Consider the following 20,500-nt stretch of genomic DNA (forward strand, 5'->3'; position numbering starts at 1 on the left):
TGCTTAATAATTTAAATGTTCTAGCATCAAAACTATAACAAGCACCAAATGGTTATGAGGTCAGCCCCAGGGACCGAGCTTGTGCTGAAAGCGTTAAGTATGGAAGATGGAGTCTTTCATACTTCTACATTACCACATGAGTGATGTGGCTATAACACTTGTTAGGTCAAGTATACATATACAGGGTGTCCCAAAATGAATTTACCAAAAAGAAAGTTGAATAATTTTTTAAACATATGGGATAACAACAAAATTCAAAACAAAATAACTGCTGAAGACTTGTAAGTTTTTTTTAAGTTAATTATTATTTTTATTACTTACATTATTTATCACTATTATTTATGAATGTGTTTTACTACAGATTTTCAGAACTGACTCTGTTTTTGAGTAAAATGACAACTCTTGAAGTGTTCCCCCGATTTAACCCCTTTGGAAACAAAAGTCGACCATAATAAACCAAAAGATATTGAGGAACCAAATCTTCGTATCCGTGATGCTTTGTATACATCCCTACAGCTGTATTGGAAAATGTGTTCTCGGAATGTGAACACAGAATTAGATTGATTGTAACTAATGATGAAAGGCATGTAGAAGTTAATTAATTAAATAAAATAAAACTTACAAGCCTTTAGAAAACATTTTGTTTTGAATATTGTTGTTATCTCAAATAATAGAAATGTTATTAAACTTTCTTTTTGATATATGCATTTTGGGACACCCTGTATTTCCCAGTATCACCAACCCTGGATTAACTCTTGCCAATGTGTAAGTGGTTTGAATAAGATCAACACATTTTAAAGCTGATTATCTGGATGCTATAAATGTTTTCTTGTATATGTTGTTTGAGTGATAACAAATTCATTATTAAGCACAAATATACAAAGCTCTCCTGTCACCTGAAAAGACTGCTGGAGCAGAACTACTTTCACTTATCCTAAATATCCTTACCTTATTTCTTCTAATATAAGAATATTCCTGTAGTTTTGAAACATATATCTAAAAAAATAGATTTCTCAAACAAAAACTTTATCAAAAGATACTACAATAAAAATGCCAGGCTTGTTCCTAAGTTTTGTAAGCTTCACATTAGAATCCTTTGTTCTCTTACCATCAGAACTTCCAAGTCACTTCTCAGAGATCATACACACTAAGTTTTGTAAACTTCACATTAGAATCCTTTGTTCTCTTACCATCAGAACTTCCACAAGTCACTTTTCAGAGATCATACACAACTTTTTATGCAAAGACTATTTACTTTACATTGACTTGGTTAGACGACAATCTTTGTTAACCATTCGTGCTTAGCCCATGATTCTATCTTGTTTGAAGATAATATATACAAAAGTGGAAACCTCCATCAGTTGCTATGTATGCTGAAGATCACCTGCAATACCCATAAAAAATGTGTTCTTTGACTACTGAGGATCCCAGTATAACTGACATGGACAGAGCATTCAATCTTGGGTCATGCTATGTAATATTGTTAGTGTACAAAACTAAAATGATAAATATAATAAAAACCAAAGTTTCATTAACAACTGCAAATCTCATCAAATTAAATGCAAATAAGAAAAAAGTTGACATATCTGTCCAATGCAGTGCTAAGGAGAAGTTATCATGAGTCCCACTGGTGAAGGTTTGTTTTTGCATGATCAAATCATCATCATGTACCAGCACAATTTATGTTCACCATATGAATATAAGTGGGAGTAAGCTCAAGGCTAGTGGCATGGAAACCTCATAGGAGATGCAAGAGACGTATAGCATTTCTGTGCGTGTTATTTTATATCAAAACCACATCAGGCTATCTGCTGTGTCCACTTAGGGGAATAGAACCCCTGATTTTAGTGTTGTAAATCCAAAGACTTACCGCTGTCCCAAAGGGGGATGCATTTCTGTGTGAAGAGGTAGATTATCATCTCAGAAATATTTTTAAATCAACATGAGAAACAAATCCAGCTACTTTTTTAAACAATATAAAAAAAAGCAATCAAGATAAACTTTTACTCCAATACATCTATAAGTTTTTTTTCAGTTGTACAATGTAAAAGGAACACTGATAAAACTAACTTTTGTAGTTATTCTACTAAAAATACTTAGGTTTTTCTACTGCTTTATAAACTCAAAATCTAATGATCATAACAAAATAAACCATACTAACTTTTTGCCTTTACAACTGAACAAGCAAACAGTTCCATCCTGGTAGCCTGCTACAAGGTACCTTCCAACTTGACTCAAGCTAGTTATCATTCTTCGTACTTGCAGTGCTTGTATATCTAACAGGTTTGACCCATCCTCTAGCAAGACCACCTAATAAAGTAAACATAGTATTCATTCACATAATTTTAATGCAGTTCTTTACCTATTATCTCAAAAAAATGCTATGAAAAGGACATTCTATTTCATGCTGAACCACTGTGAAGAAAGATTAGCCTTATTACTTGAAAGCTGCATATAACAGGAGATTAGGTTAGAATATTCACAAAACTTCATGGAAATTATTAATATTCTCTATATTGTACAGTTGTTCTTAGTGTGATGTTCTTCTGATACGTAATGTTACTTAATGCTATTCAGTTCACTGAAACTTTCAGCAATCAGATGTTGCAGAATCTGTGATTTAAAATATGATATGGATTAATAAGACAAAGTTTTTACTTAGATTTCAAATCCAAAAACTTTAGAAAAAAAAAAGCAATTTGAAGATGAAAAAAATCTGGTGTTCATTAAACATCTGTAGTTAATATATTTCAACCAACTATAATATACTTCTCACAGTATAATTTAGAATCCAAGTACACAGGCTTGTTCAACATCACTTTTACTGAATTTATAGAAAGTTAGAACTGAGCCAAGCAGGTTCAATGCTTATATTTACACTACAAAAACTCCTGAATGGATTACATGTAGCTCTTGATTTTACACTGCTGACAAATAAAACCAAGAATTTGGATATTGAAACCCCACCTTTATCTGTCCAGTTTTAGATGCAACACATATTCCACATAGAGTACCAGAAGAGGGTTTCTTAAAAGAGCTAATGCAGTTGACAGAGTCTCTAACTAGCATTTTTTTCCAAAACAGAGCACCTGGTAAATATTCGTTATACACAAAAACCTTGAGTTGTGTTTTATTTTAAAAGAAAAGAAAACAATATACGTATTCACATAAAAAAAAAGCATGCATCAATTTAACAGTATTATTACATTCTATATTATACCAAACAAAGATAGCTAGAATATAAACAAATTATTGCAACAAAGTAAAATGTAAGAAAATAGCTCTCAAAGCTTCATTTAAGATTCTACAATTCTTAAAAGTACAACTTAAATTCAAGAAGTTATTTTCATGCAGGAATCTTCTGGATAGGTATGTATTAAAACTAAATTTTATAGGCACTTCACGCACATATGCAGGAGGAGGTTTTGAGATGGTTTGGTTGAACCCCCTATTTTTGTGATGTAAAAAAATTATGCTTATAGTTATAGAGCAGCTACTAATGATATTTAACGTTTTCGAAATAGTCTACATTATTCTGATGAAGCATTAGCATTTTTTGCCTTGAAACAGCCGCATATACCCAGACACGCAAAGCATTAGCATGCTCTGCAAGCTGATTATGCTTCGCACAATATGTGTTGGCTTTTGATCTTGCAAATAAGAACCCCTTCCTCTTAAGCATTCTGCATATGAGCCTGCAATTTTAGAGAGAAATGTTACCTCTTTCCATACAGGGTTAGTCGATGTAACCAACCCTTTTAACCTCAAAGTAACCATCATAGTTTCTATACTATAATGTTTAACATGTTTTACGTATCTTTACAAAATTTAGCATGCTTTTAGTAAACATTACAGGTCTTTTGCACACAAAAAATCAGATTTTTCAATTAAGTACTTTACTCAAGATTTACCCTTGAATATAAGGAATCATGGTGTTGACTGCTCAGAATGATTTTCACGTTAATATTAAAAATACTTTTCTTCATTTGAAAATTGTAAAATGTCATTTGCTAGAATCTCTAAAACCTCCTAAGTAAATATCAAACTTTTTTTTTCAGTAAAATTTTGTTTTATCTGTGATTTTCTCTACCCAAACTTGGTCAATTTGACCAACCTTGTAATCACCCATAAAAAAATACAAAATAAATCTAAATCTTTTTTTTTCTAGAATGACTGCAGATTCGAACAGAAAATTACAGTTTTTACCTTAAACAGTTTAAGACTTGTAACAGTCAACATCTGTTTATATTTAATTTTATTGTTCTATGGCTCGTTGAATTGTGTCTAACTAGTTAATCCTGCCATACAAGTTGTAAATCACTTGATGAGCACATAGCTCACATTACATTTTGAACAACGTAATGCATTAGATGTTGATGAATGTCCCTCGTGCAGATTTTTTAGGATATTATTGTTCAATATCTTACCTAATCTAACCTAAAAATTTTCTAATTTTTACATCTTAGTTACTTTTGTAACAAAATGTGAAGAATATGCACAAGAAATATAGTAACTATAATTGCCCTTTTTTTGCTGTTGGTTGCAGATGAAATTTAAGCCTACTTTTTTATACTAATTGTACTAGTACACTAAATAATATTTATGTACTTAAATAATGCACCTAGGGACACATAATAACATTCACAAAGCAAACGATGTCCTATAACTATCATAATATAAATGGCTTTCTAACTATGCTAACTTTTAACTGAAACAACAAAATATAATGTCATTTGATAGATTGGCACTTTATACAATACTATTCATAACCAGTAGAAAAGCAAAGTTTTAGGATTAAAGGCTATGAAAATTAGACTTTGCCTTAGTAATATCTATGTTATAATGAGCAATTTATGTCAAATGCCATACTTCACAGAATGGTGGTAAATAAATTAAAGAAAAGAGAAGACCTAGAGGACAAATGTCATGATTCTCATAAAACAAGAGTTTGAAGATTTTTTAAAATATGCCCTAATAAAATTAAGAGCTTAAAACTTAAATAATATTAAAATTTGCTTTATTAAAAACATTTTGATACCAATTTTATTAATATTCATTGATAATAAAGTGGTTTAATTAAATTTTGAATGTAACTCTCTAAAAGATCACAGCATGCACACTCTAACCTTCCTGCAATGAGAGGGTTAATCTGCATAGACAAAAAAAATCTATACAGAGTAATTTAGACCAAACACAAAAATGTGTCTTTAAAAACAAGTATCAATATTGTTATTTGAGAAATAATTTAATCGAAGGAAATGTGAAAATACATATATAATGTATGTAAACTTTGAAATGTTTTCATTTTTAAAATGCTAGAAGAATCCTAAAACAGCAAAAATTATGAGAACACCTTAGTGAGAAAAAATTATGCAAGTTATTTATTTTTTTCTTTTGAACAGAGAATGAAGAAAAATAAACTTATAAAAGGAAATAATCCATTAAATGTTTACTTCATGTATAAACCTGAAAAACGGCCATTGTACAAACATATACGTGTATGATAGAAAAATGTGATATTTCTACATCTTACATTTGAAAATAAAGTTTTGTTTACACTTCCTTATTTTTGTGTTCTTTTGTTTATTTGAGATACTTCTGCAAATTGGCACAAGGGCTAACTACACTGCCTGTTTAATTGTGAACTGAGAGATCAGAGAAAAGGCAGTTAGTCAAAAGCACCCATCAACAATTCTGGGTTACTCTAACTGAAATAGTGAGTTATGAAAATCACTTCTATAATGCACTCACAGTTCAAAAGTATGAAGCACAATTTTTTGGCAACTGGCCAAAACACAACTTTAAGAAACATGTTTCTTTAACAATATTGGCTGATCCAATTTCTAGGTAGAAATAAGAAAAAATAAAACAAACCATAATTAAATATACCATCTATTTCAAAATTGTATGTACAATTTGTTTATGTAGTTAGAAAAATTAACAATATTTTTAGTCATTTGAGATATGTCTACAAGAAATCAAGTTCTTCAATATTTACTTAAGTTTTAATTTTTTTAATAAATTGATTTTCTTTTAGTCAAATAACATTTGAAAAATGTTTGGAAATTTCTTGTTCTAACTAAAAAATAAAAAAATGACGTTTTTAATGAAAAGAACTTTTCATATTTTAATTTATTCAGCAAAATCAAATTCACTGCTTTCTCTGCAACTGAAGGTTAGAGTATTAATTGTGAAATTTATTATACCCAAACTCTGCTATAGTAATCTCTCTCTCTCTCTCAAGAAAAAAGTAATTACAGTAAATTCTAAATAAAAGTAATAACAAAGCTGTTAACACATTATATTATTCTACAACTACGTCTGTACAAGTAGAGAAAATAAGGGACGATACCAGCATCAAACTGATTAAGGCCACTAGATGCAAAGCTGAATGTATCAGACGAGTTAAAGGGAACGTCTTAAAACAGCTCATATACATGCTCAAAAACTCTGGAGCAAGTAGTTCGTATAAATATTAAATAGATTATAAAGAGTTTTATATTAGAGATATTTTATGGAACCAAAACAAAAAATAGTATGACACAATCCAACATGAATTTTAACAAAGCTAAACATTATGTCTACAACATAAAGTAAAAAAATAAAATTATTTAAAGCAAATTTATCAACTATAATCTGTAACCTTTAGAAATTCTACACATAAGCAAGCACTGTGAATTCTTCAAAACAAACTTTCTAAACCTTATGAAACAAAAAAAAATTTTTTAATGCTTCATCTACCATTTTCAAATAATTTCTAATAAAAATTCAAAAACATTATGCATAAGTATTTACAGCACAATATCTGTAAATATTGTCACAAAGAAATGTGGTAACTTCAAATAAATTATTTCATCAACTTGGATTTTGACATTAGACTTCTCGCACACCAGGTGAGTGCTCTTTCAACTAAGCTAAAGGATTAACCCACTAGTACTTTTTAACAACTCAAGTTACTAAAGAATGTTTGGTAAGCTGCATACAGTACCTGTGTACTTACTCTATTACAGATATTTTCTTCATAGTCTAATTAGGTTAGGTTTTCGTTGATTTTTACCTTTTTGTGTATCAAACAGACAGACTTCTCCAGTTTCTTGTCCAACAGCAACATAAGAAATATCCAAAAAGATCATACAAGTTGGAGTTGAAGATAAAACTGATTGAGGTATGGTGTGTACAACAGCCTTGCTGTAACTGATCCATACCTGCAATTATAGCAATTTTAAAACATTTAATACAGAAACTCTAGGGGGGGAAACTTCATAATTATGTGATGATAAGCTGATTAGGACAGTAGCAGTTATTTCTTGTTTTGATACAGATAAAAACTAAAAACTCGGCACTTTAGGAAAGACAATATTAACAAACTATGGGGTGTTATTTTAAAAGACAAATTAACAATAAGCACAGCTCTAAAACAACAGCTGTAACATAGTAAAATCTTTACTAAAAATAATGTAAAGTTATATTTCTGAGCATTATATCCAAAACAAAGTTAATTTTCACATGATCAGGAGGCAAAAGCTTTCTAAATGTAATATTTCAAAGCATAGCCAAGAAATACATTTAAATCTCTGTGAAAGAATTTGGAAAAAAAGAAATTAATTAAGTATTCATTAGAATTGTGATAATAGTATGTAAAGATATCACATATTTCAATACTTTAATGCCAAATACCTTTAAGGTTCTATCTTTACTCCCTGTGATCATAATGTCCTCCGAAATTGAAAAAGATGCACATGTGACAGGAAGAATATGACCTTCCATTTTACCAATCTGAAAAGTGTCAAAACACTAACAATTATTAATGATGACAAGAAACCCACTTGAAGTAAAAATGTATAGCAGAGACGGTTGGTATGGGTATTAAAAACTTTAATTAAAATAAAGTACAAGAACAACGTTTCAACCTTCTTAAGTCATCATCATTTGTACTTTATTTAATTAAAGTTTTTAATACCCATACCAACCGTCTCTGCTATACATTAACAATTATTATTATTATTTCATTTTTGTTTTCTTAAGAAATTTTGGTCCAAGTCTGCATAATAATCTTACTTACAAAACTTCCACTGTTTTTAGTTTGCAGAGTTAATAATTTTACTGGGATAAGTTCAAAGCCTTCAAGTAATACCATCATGATAGTGTACATAAAGACAAACAAAAAGAATAAAAAACATATTCTGGAGCTGCCAATTTAACATTTTTGACATGAGGCTGACATGCCATTCTGTACATTGGTTACAAACCAACCATGAGAACGTACAGCTAGAGCTGGTGATAAACTGAACAAATACCTCTTCACCAGATAATAACCTTACAAAAAAACATGGAGATAAAATGCACATAACAATAAACAAAGGCAAAATAATCTTTTATTTTTGGCTTATGGTCATGTTCTGTTTTTTTTTAAAGTCCAACAAAGTTTCTATGTGTGAGTAATTTAGAAGATGAAGTACTACAATCCCCTTCACTAAACCTGAGTCAAAAACTTAGATGTTTAATTGTTTAGTAGTATGAATACTATTTATTATATGTAAGTAATGTAGCAGATGAAGTACTACAATCCCCTTCACCAAACCTGAGTCAAAAACTTAGATTTTTAATTGTTTAGTAGTATGAATACTATATATTATATGTGAGTAATGTAGCAGATGAAGTACTACAATCCCCTTCACCAAACCTGAGTCAAAAACTAAGATTTTTAATTGTTTAGTAGTATGAATACTATTTATTATATGCGAGTAATGTAGCAGATGAAGTACTACAATCCCCTTCACCAAACCTGCTGTAAATACATTTATTACTAGTGAAGTGTACTAAGCTACATCTCAAAATGATGTTATTGCCATGAATATTTCTTATCATTGTATCTATTTGTTTGAGAAATGCCAACCTGAAGTAACTAAACAGGAAATTACACTTTTAATCTAGTGCAAGAATAACCCATGATTTATCTAATAATAATAATAATGAGCTGAATAAAAATAAATAAGTTATAAGTTCACTAACCCGAGTACCTTGAGATGCTGACCACAGGAATACTTCCATTCTGGATGATGATGACACAATATGTTGACCACTAGTGCTAAAAGCCACAAATTGCACAGACCCTTTATGACCATGGAGGATCTAAGAAAATTATATGATACTTTAATAACAGCAATGTCTGACAAGTCCATTGACTTCATACTCATTCAAGGTGTCCACAAAACTATACTAATTACTATATTCTTTGGTGTCAGTTCCATATGTTTTACCTCTGCTCTGCCTATACAACAAATCACAACTGGTATAAATTGGTTCAAACCTGCTTTTACAATAAATACACACAACAACAACAACAAAGATTAACACACATGCTTAAAAACACAATCGGTGAAATTCCTAATAGTTACAACTATGCATGAATAAATAAATGTCAAAACAAATCATGTTATTTTTCACTATGATTCTCAGTAACTTCTACTAGTGTGATTACTCACTGCTTTTCTTCTAACTGTAACAAGATCCCACAGTTTAACTGTTTGGTCCCATCCTCCACTAACCAGTAGCTGCTTCTCTGGATGAAAATCTATACAGCTGACTGGTTTCCTAAAACATAAATTATCTTGTTATTCTACTATAACGTATTTTAATTTTTTTATGAAATAGAAGTACTTTAACTAACAAGAATTTATACATGTATCATGACCAATGAGGAATGTAATTTCAAACTATATTAGCTCCACAAGTTTGGCCGTCTCAGCACCAACCTTTTTATGTCTTCAAACACAGAGTAGTAGACTTTATTTATGCACATTTCTACTGCTGAAGTTGGAATATGATTTCATATTACAATTAGCATAACTGAACATGCTGGAATGAGTCTTAATAAACATTCTATGCAATGAAAAAGTATTCAGGTAGTATATACATCTGTAAGAAATGTTAAGCACTTACATAACTTATAGATGGTTCTAAACATCCGTAAATTTGAAAAGCAAAATAAAGGAAGTATTCTGATAATCCACACAAGTAACCAAGAAAAGTATTTATTCAGTATTTCTGTTTTATGCATGCCACAGTTGAATGCAACTCATATAAAACAAATAATTTTGATACTGCATCTTTCTTTTTTTTCACCAAGATTTAAGAATTAGGATCCTACCAATATTTCTAGTACAGTGAAAACTATAGAATTTTCAATGAAAATTAATAATTTAACACTTGACTTTAATGATAAAGTATACAGATGATGTAATACATGTGCTATTATGCCTTATTACTTCAACCGTTACAATAAATCACAACCGATGCACCAGGAAGGAATGAAAACCAGTGCACTTTGATAAGCTAATTAGTTTCATGAAATTAATAAATTTAATTGATACTCAAGGTAATCAACTGATCAAGTTAACTGCTCAGTTCTAACTGTATACAGCACTGAAAAATATACATTTTTCATTGAAACACTTATTTGTATTAGAAGTTAATGTCTATGAACCTGTAGCCACATGTAGTTTGCATGTTTTTTATGTTACTCTGAGTGATATTTTAACTCCTTATTTAGGAATTACACACATACTGAAAAGACTAATTAATTTGGGGCAAATCTTGGGTAACTCAGTCTATTACATGGTTGGAATGCATTTTTGGATATTTGGTTTGAATTCTATTTTCAAAACCTCGTAAATTATTGGTTTACAAGCTCCTACTACATACACATATTCATAATAATTTTACTTCTTTACTTCTGACTTTTACTCCTGAACAACAATCCTTACTTGTTCTGTTTAATACAGGTAATTTCTCTACAGTCTTTCCCACTCCAGATTCTTATTGTTTTGTCCCATCCTGTAGAAACAATGGTGGTTCCATCAGGATCAGAAGCACAGGAAGTTACACTTCTTATGTGACCATCTAAAACTCCAATTCTGTAGTAACAACCAAAAAAAAAAAGATATTAGTGTAACTCATATTATTTTAATTATTTCTTTTTACAAAACAAAGCAATATAGGTCTAAATAAGAATTTTCTCTGAATAAAACTCAGCAAGAATTAAAATAATTTTTAAGAGATGAATCTACAATGAATAATGAATGTTATGTATAAAAACCTCAAGTATTATATAAAACACCTGGAAAATAATACTAAGTAAAACAAATCATTACAACAAGAAAATCTCCAAAATACAAAAAGTCATCTTGCAGCTTGTAGGTATTTGCTATTTTCAACCTGAGTAACAACGTATGTAATGTGCTAAATAGCCAGGACAGACACCCAAAAGTTCAAACTTAGCAACCTCTAATTTAATACTGCTAGTCAGAAAAGGGACAACCAGTCAGATGCACCTACTACCAAATAGCATGGTGTGACAGTCACAATCATAATTTTCCCACAACTGAAAGTGCAGAGCATTTACAGAGGCATTTCATGACTCAGGCTTTGAACCTTCCAAACCACAGCTTGGCATACTAACCACAAGGCCATACTAATCCCAGGATCTTTAAATAACAATTAGTAAACATACACTGAGCGTACATGTAAATACCCATAGTTAAATGATTTCATTAGCAAGTATAAGAAATTATGTGCACATTTCTTTAAGTATTCCAGACATCTTTAAAGTTATCCAGGCAAATTAACTACATGAATAGTCTATAACCACTGAAGAATGCCAATGACACTTACCTTTTATATACCTTCATTAAATTTGAGCAATAACTACTGTAACAACTTGACATAAATCAATTTTCTGTGTGAAAATTAGTTAATTACTGAGGTAAATCTAAAAGCAGTGGAATTGGCAACATTTAATATATGTTGAAGGAAATATACATAATATCAAAAAGAAATCTCACTGGAATAAAAAACCACTTAGTTATGACGAGTAACTGTTAAAAGTCATTGAACTTTTCTCTATGGAAACTAGGCCTTGATTTATACAAATGCTACTGTGTGTAATAATACTTAAACAGAAAGGTGGGAAGAATGAAAAATGCTTTACAGTAGAATTAAAAACAACAACTATATAGTTGTGTTGACTATTGAAAATTATCTAAATCTGTTTATCTATCTATGTATATAAATTAGGCCTCAGTCACACATGTGATTGTGGATATTAATAACTAAATTCAAAGAAAAGAAGAATGAGAAAAACCCTTCTGAGTAAAGTTGGTGATATATGTTCAGTATCAGTAAAATATCACTTGGATGATACTTACAAAACAAATGACGATTCAAAATATTCAACAACATAAACAGTAGGTGTTAAAAAAGCAAGTCTAGAGTGATAAACGGATTCAAATCAATATTTGTAAAAATAGGTGAGATTTTATGCAGCTTCAAGCTTCAAATTTTTTTCTTCAATTAATATGTCTTGTACTTACAAAAAATAGAAGCATATACCTTGCGTTTTTTATATCTATGCAGTTCAACAAAGTTTAAAGCTAATAGCTAAGAGAAGTTGTATTTTTCCCATAAATTTAACTGTGAATTTATAATATTTTAGTTTATTCATAAGTCTCTTTCATTTTATTGTTTTGTCTGGTCAAGGTTGTATGTAAATCTGACATTATAAATTATATTTAAATATATAATTGGAATAATTTATTTATAATACTCTGAGTTTCTAAATAATTCATTTCAGACTATAACTTTCACTGTGAGAAATGTCTTTTGTTAATTCTAAAAGACAACACTTTGTAATAGGTGATTCCTCAGATATTGATTTGCTAAAAAAAGTTAAATATTTTCTTACCTATATCCTCTTGTTATGTCCCACAAACATAAGCTTTTATCTACTGAAGAACTGCATAACTTGTCATTTCCCACAAAACATATACTTGTTATTTTCTGAATGTGGCCTGTTAATGTACGTTTTATCTGTAACAAAGATATTGAAGATATTAAGAACAGTAACTATTTCTACAGGAGAGTAGCAGCATATACTCTTGTAAACAATCCCAAAAATCAGGTACTAAGTGTTGAATCAAATCGATGACAATGTACACCTACAAATCATCATCAGCTAAATTTATTTCTTAAGCATGGTTTAGTATTACAGCATGTGACAGCCAGCAAGGTAATAATCTATTTTAATAAACCCCAAACTTTACAATTGAAATGTACTAATTGTTCATTTATTATCCAAAAAAAATATATTCTCCAACACAAAGTCCTACTTAAAAGTGGAGTTATCTGCACTAGCAGTTTCTTAACCCTCTCACTATAGGTCTTCCTATAGGTCAGGGGTCAAAGGGCATGCCATCATGTTTGTAGACTTACATTCAAAATTTTATTGATCTACTATTTTATGAATGTATGCCAATATGTTTGGTATCACATTGTACATTATAATTCTAATTTTAGTATTATATATATTAGTTAATTTCTTAATTTAAAAGCAACTATAAAAACAAAATTCATAAATATCAATTTTTGTGTGTCACATGATATATTTAATGCAGCTTTGATTCGAATTAGATGTTTGTGATGTACAAATTCTATAGTTTCTTATGAATTAAAAACTCAAATTACTGATATTGACAAGCTAGAATATAAAATAAAACTTCCTTTTTTTCTTCTGAGATATCACTACATTTAGTAAATCAAACACAGTGGGCCCCGCCCACCTCTTTCATTTTTGGCTTGCTTACGTACACCTACTCTGTCTATGACGTGTAAATAACCAAGTAAAAGCTCAGAATGTCTTCCACATTGTTTTCTCAGCCTCTAGGAGGTTGAAAGTTCCCAAGATTATTTCTTTGTTTCGGATCTTGGAAGGAATGGGTAAGTGAAAATTTTGTCCAAAACACAATATTTTTTTTTACCCAAATACAGTTTAGTTAGTAAGTCTGATAAATTACGCTGGATTACTGCAATATCAATAGTCATTTATAGTATTTGGTTCTTTCAAAATGCATATATAAAACCTAAAAAAAAATATTTTCTTTTACATCCTCCACGTGAAAAATTTGACAAGGCTTACCAAATTACGACAAGCAGGCAAACAAGTAAAAAGTTTGTAAGTAGAAAAAATCATTGTTTTTCTATATTTCTTTATATACTGTTCTATGTTTTAAGAAAACTAATCCAAATTTTATAACTTATTTGTAAAGATAATAATATATATACATATATAATGTATTATAACTGAAACGCGACTGTATTTTACAAAATACTGGTCCACTAGAACAAACCGTAGACAGATCAATTTGTAAAAGCCAATTTTATACTATTGAATACAGTTACACGAGTGCACCGAGCCGCATCAATGCAACTTTTGTAATGTTAGTTAGACAGAGCTTAAAGGTCAATAAAATAAAAATAATATATATATATATATATATATATATATAGATGTATAATGTTATGAGATTTAAGCTATTTAGAGTAAACATTTATGGATTCTTGTTATAATTTGTAGTCATTCAAGAACAAAAAATGTGTAATTTATATCCATTTCCTAATTTTTTACGTTGGTTATGAGGTCAGTCAAATAGACTAAACTCATACAGAGATACAATAGTGAAATAACAGATAAAATATAAAGTTCTTTCAAAAACAAAACGTTTGATAATTATCTGGTGGTTATTAGGAGGTTATAACTTGACAATTTTCTGATGCATAAAAGTATTTTTAATCTTAAAATCAAAATTATTGTTTTTTGGATAGTCAAAATTCTAAAAATAAAAAAAATGTGCAGGCAACTCATTGCTTCAAAAATCTTAAAACTTAATAAACAAAATCAGATATATTGTGTACTAAAGCCTTGTATTGTTTACTGATAATCTTTAAAATTTTGTGAAGATACACATACTGCATTAAAAGTCATAGTATGAAAACTATAACAAGCACCAAATAGTACGAAATTGGTCCCTGGGACAGAGCATGTAGTGAGAGAGTAAATTTTGAACTGAAAAACTAAAGGGATGGCAGCTAGTCAGAATTACCCACTGAAGGATGTCATCTAGTCAGAATCTCCTACTTAGAGAAGGCAGCTAGTTAGTATTACCCACTGCCATCTCTTTGGTTAGTCTTATCAAAGTGGAATTTGAAGTTACTTTTATAATGTACTCATGGCCCTAAAGTGCAGAGCATGGTTTTACTGCAACACTAGACCACTGCTGGTGCCATTTGAAAAAAAACTAACAAAGGCACTCAAAGTGGTACCAAGGTTTAGCCTATATTCCTGTGAGATATGCAAGTTATTTTCTTATGCAGAATATTTATGATGACTACTTAGGAAGGAAATTCACAACGACAGTGATACTCATATAGATGAGATTGTAAATTTTTGCTGTATTTTGATGGCTTAATCTTATTATTAATTGTCATACTGGAACATCTGATTATAGATAGTTTTTTTACCTCCCATGCTAGAATTATTCAGGAGAGCAGTCAGATCAAGGAGTAAAACACTAAATCAGAAAATAACAGTAAGACCACTGTTATACAATCTCATATTGTCATGTGAACAAATAAATAATACACTTGCGTTTTCCTCTCCAGAACTTTTCTCACAAATTTCTCGATCAAATGATACAAATCTCATATCATAAGAAAGGCCTTTATCCTACTAGTCTGGATTGCATATTGGCTTTTCCATTTAGAATCATCTTACCTGTTTTAACATTACATCCACCTTAAAAGGCTGCACATTTGACACAGATCTCAAAATCATAAAAAAAAAGCACTTACAGAACCAGTTTGGACATCTATAAGTCTTATTACACCATCCTGTCCTCCTAAACCAGCAATATCACCCTTCCTTGAAACTGCCAGACACTGTATTGGCTACAGAAAGAGAGACAGAATAACTGAAGTACAAATACTAATTAGTCTTAATATGAGAAATAAGAACCAACTACATAGATGTAAAAACATTATAACTGACCAAATAAAGACAGGAGTTTTATAGAATATCTTTGGGTTTTAATGATTAAGGTTTTGTTTTTTAAAAGATTTTATTCAATGTTAAAACCATAACAGGAGTTTTATAGAATATCTTTGGGTTTTAATGATCAAGGTTTTGTTTTTAAAAGATTTTATTCAATGTTAAAACCATAACAGGAGTTTTATAGAAGATCATTGGGTTTTAATGATCAAGGTTTTGTTTTTTAAAAGATTTTATTCAATGTTAAAACCATAACAGGAGTTTTATAGAATATCATTAACATTGAATAAAATCTTTTAAAAAACAAAACCTTGATCATTAAAACCCAAAGATATTCTATAAAACTCCTGTTATGGTTTTAACATTGAATAAAATCTTTTAAAAAACAAAACCTTGATCATTAAAACCCAAAAACCAAAAGTTGTATGTAACTAAGAAAATAACAAAAATCCAGGACCATAATGCTGGATTAGACTAAAGATTTTTTTACCATGTTAATGTTTTTATACAAACAAAGAAAGCTTTAGTACTGGGTTAGAAAATAGATGATGAATGTTACAAAAAATAAAGACTGCCAAAAGAGTATTGCTTTATATTTGAAAAACTTTCAGAAAAACTGTTAAAAATGAAGGAAAAAAAATCAAGTTTACCATAACTTTAACATCGCTTCATACTACAATGTATGTATAGTACAAGGTACTTGTATAGCTTCAAGTCTGTTTTACTGGGTCAAATACATTATTATACAATTCCAAAAGGAATATCAATGAACCTATGTGTATTTCACCGAGTTAATTTGTTAATAATATAATGATTACTTTTATAATTACAGGGTTACTTACAAAAACAAAGACTATATGTTTCTGAATTATTAATTAAAAATAGTTATTACACATATTTTACTTATTTAAATTTTACTAACCAATAACCTCCTTTGGAGTTATTATTTCAGTGTTTCTATATGTTTTTCAGATAAAAGCTCTATACACATTCTACATAAACAGAGAACAGTTATACAAGTACAAGCCTATATTTTAATTTATAATAGCTTGTACATGAAGATGAATAGGTGCTAATAAGGCCTCTTGGTTGCTCACCTTTAATCATGGAAAAATTGTTCTACAACTTCATAAGTTATATTTCTTCCCATAAAATATGACCGTATGAGGAAAAGCCATAAAAACAACCTTTCCATCAGCATCTTAAGACATTAATGGCAAGACATAAAGATAAGCTTATATGTGCAGCTGTAGGAACTACTTACCTCTCTGAATTCAGATAATGTCAACCTAAGGGGTTCAGGGAACTGAGGCCTTGTTAACCAGTGGATGGCCCAAGCCGATGTATTTTGTACTGCATCAGTATACACGCACGAAGAGTCTGGTTCATTAAGGGCCTGTTGTCGTACCAAACTGGGGTACCTTTGAACACCCAAAACAAATATATATCTTAATTTATATACCAAAGTTCTTGTCAGTGTATCATTTTAATATTTAATAGATACTTTATGTGAAAATTCCAAATTTACTAACTATTGTTGTGAAGTTATAATTTATAAATAATAAAACATTCAGATGTTAAAGTTTTTCCACCATTTTATAGCTGTTTTACTTTTCATTTGTGATTAAATGTATAATATTACTGTAAGAATTTCAAAGAATATCATTTCATGCTTGTTTTTTACAGCACATAAGTTTACTGTTTGATGTTTCTAACGTAAAACTCTTCTTGTAGGCGCTATTGTGAAATTATATACGTAATAACATCTTTGCAATAGGCATTTCTGCTTTCGTTATAAGCAGTCTGGTACATACAGAAAACTCACTATGTATGTGGTATATGCAGGCACACTATGTGTTTCTTACATATTATATAGGTAGTGCTTGCATCCTTAGAATAGTAGTATTATTGTTTAATGTACAAAATGATGTATTTACTTAATCAGAAACAGCTTTGGTTTTAGATTTTTTCTGCAAAGTTTGCTTGAGGGTTATCTCCACTTCTCATCCATAATTTAGAAATGACAGACTAGAGGAACGGCAGCTAGTCAACACTATCCACCATCTCTTAGGCTATTTTAATCGAATACTGGCATAGAATGTCAAATTATAACATCCCCCACGGCTGATAGGACGAGAATGTTTGGTGATGGGATTTGAACCCGTTACCCGTAAAGGTGTCACAAAATAAACTTTTAATTTGATTAATTTGTTTGGGTGTTCAGTAAAGGTTGTTTCAGTGTGTTTCACTTTGTTTCCACTCTTTCTTTACTTTGAATTTAGTTGAGGTCAGAGAATTCAGATTCACACCATAATACATTTTCTGTTGAAACCTCCTTATGTTCTGTGGCTCTTATTCAAATAATCTTAGATGGAAATCAGTGAACATGTGAAGACCACATGTTCCTTGAATTTTACTGGACCATGGCAAATCAAAAGGGTTACTGATCAGGGTTGGAATACCCCAAAACTGATATAACTCGGTGACAAGTGGTAAATCAAATGATAGATTAAGCTTCAAATTTATTTTTTAGTATTTTAAAAAGTTTGTCAGCTGAATAATTCAGAAGAATAAATTAGTAGCATCAATGATGCTTATTCTTGAAATTCCTATATAAATATAAGATAACTGTTGGTTTGTTCGTTTTGAATTTCGTGCAAAGCTACATAAGGGCTATCTGTGCTAGCCATCCCTAATTTAGCAATGTAAGACTAGAGGGAAGGCAGCTAGTCATCACCACCCACTGCCAACTCTTGGGCTACTCTTTTACCAACGAATAGTGAGATTAACCATCACATTATAATGCCCCCATGGTGGAAAGAACAAGCATGTTTGATGGGACGGGGATTCGAACTTGCAACCCTCAGATTGCGAGTCGAGCACTCTAACCACCTGGCTAGGCTGGGCCCTAAGATCACTGTCTGAGTATAAGACATATCAAAACACCATACATATAATGCTTCTCGCTAACAAAACAAAAAGCAACACAAACATGGTAAGTAACACTGAAATGGAATAATACATTTTCAGGTATGATGTGCCATATTTACAATTTTTCTTAAACAGTAGCACAAAAACATCATTTACATTCTATTTAAAATTAATGTGCAATGGTATTAGAACTGCGAGCATAAACATAGAAATGATTTTGATGTTGGAGATGCATACTGTAAATATTATATCCTCAATGACTGAGGAGTGTGATAACACCTCTTATACCACACTGTAAATATTATATCCTCAATGACTGAGGAGTGTGATACACACCTCTTATACCACACTGTAAATATTATATCCTCAATGACTGAGGAGTGTGAAAATACCTCTTATACCACATTGTAAATATTATATCCTCAATGACTTAGGAGTGTGATAACACCTCTTATACACCCCCTTAAATATTATATCCTCAATGACTGAGGAGTGTGATAACACCTCTTATACCACACTGTAAATCAGTCATTGAGGATATAATATCTACAGTGTATCTGTTTCAATCATTATTTTTGAAGTGTACAAGTATGTTTTGTGTATATCACTCTACTGATATTTAATTGTCCATTTACATTTGAGTACTACTATCTATGATTTTGTCATTGTGAAATGCAATAATAAATTGTTTCTTGACCATGAAGCAGAGAGGTGAGAAGTGTGGTATAAGAGGTGTTTTCACACTCCTCATTTATTGAGGATATAATATTTACAGTGTGGTATAAGAGGTGTTATCACACTCCGTATATAAAAAAATCAACACTACATTTTTATTATTTTAGTAGGAAGTTATGCTCAAAACTACTAACCTCAACAAAATGTGAAGGTTTCGAGATATAAACTGGTAGTAAGCTGAAACTTTTTTGTTCAAATTCTCATCTTTGTTAAATGTTTTTACTGTTGATATCCCAGTGATAAGCAAAGAGTTGAAATTGTCCAGCAAGCATGATCCTTGACCAAGTCGAAAATAAGCCTCAATAAAGCTGAGGTCACAGAAGATTTCTGATAGATATTTAGTGCAAGATGCCCTGCATAAATGGTATGGAAGGGCCTGAAAAGCTTCTGGCCATTTACCTGTCCAGGTTTTAGAGCCTTGAGGGTCAGCCTTATGTAACATTAGAGCTAAAATAAAATATATTAAATATATGGCCAAATTAACTAATGAACCTAATAATTTTTAACTTGAAGCTCAGTCAGTTAGAAACTACAGTAAAAAAAAAGTATTTAAGGCATGAAAACCCAATATTATTAAATAATTACTCATTTCATTAATGATGGTCTAGATTTCAAAGTTTTTGTTCAAAAAAAAAGAAGAATAAAAATAGCAACACACAATATAATTTATATACAATCCTTTCAATAATTGGTACAGAATATTTAATACTATTAGAAAAATGAGAAATACATAAATTACAAAAACAGTTTGTATACAGCTACAAGCAGTGGTGGGATTCAGCCGGTTCGCACGAACCTGTTCTTAGAATTTAATGACCTCCACGAACCGGTTGTTAACAATCGTATGTATAGGCCTAATAATAACGTTACAACTTACAAGTATGCGTGTTTACAGCGCAACTTTACCTAGCAGGCTAGGCGGACTAGGTCTACTAGATCTCTGATGAATCATTT

The 20,500-nt window shown here is 30.5% G+C and overlaps 1 protein-coding gene across 1 annotated transcript in view; it reads right to left on the bottom strand.

Annotated features, from left to right (window-relative positions):
* LOC106468913 (telomerase protein component 1-like) overlaps window positions 1-20,500 on the bottom strand; it is a 101,432-nt gene that overhangs the window by 23,893 nt on the left and 57,039 nt on the right. The window contains exons 30-40 of the mRNA XM_022397317.1: window positions 19,681-19,993; window positions 17,145-17,301; window positions 15,685-15,780; window positions 12,743-12,867; window positions 10,767-10,916; window positions 9,486-9,594; window positions 9,013-9,132; window positions 7,678-7,776; window positions 7,058-7,205; window positions 2,968-3,089; window positions 2,162-2,310 (exon numbers count right to left, since the gene is read on the bottom strand). Of these exons, the coding sequence (XP_022253025.1) occupies window positions 2,162-2,310; window positions 2,968-3,089; window positions 7,058-7,205; window positions 7,678-7,776; window positions 9,013-9,132; window positions 9,486-9,594; window positions 10,767-10,916; window positions 12,743-12,867; window positions 15,685-15,780; window positions 17,145-17,301; window positions 19,681-19,993 (1,588 nt within the window). The remainder of the gene's footprint in view (window positions 1-2,161; window positions 2,311-2,967; window positions 3,090-7,057; window positions 7,206-7,677; window positions 7,777-9,012; window positions 9,133-9,485; window positions 9,595-10,766; window positions 10,917-12,742; window positions 12,868-15,684; window positions 15,781-17,144; window positions 17,302-19,680; window positions 19,994-20,500) is intronic.

Source organism: Limulus polyphemus, unplaced genomic scaffold, assembly GCF_000517525.1.
Source record: "Limulus polyphemus unplaced genomic scaffold, Limulus_polyphemus-2.1.2 Scaffold3218, whole genome shotgun sequence".
Lineage (NCBI taxonomy): Eukaryota > Metazoa > Arthropoda > Merostomata > Xiphosura > Limulidae > Limulus > Limulus polyphemus.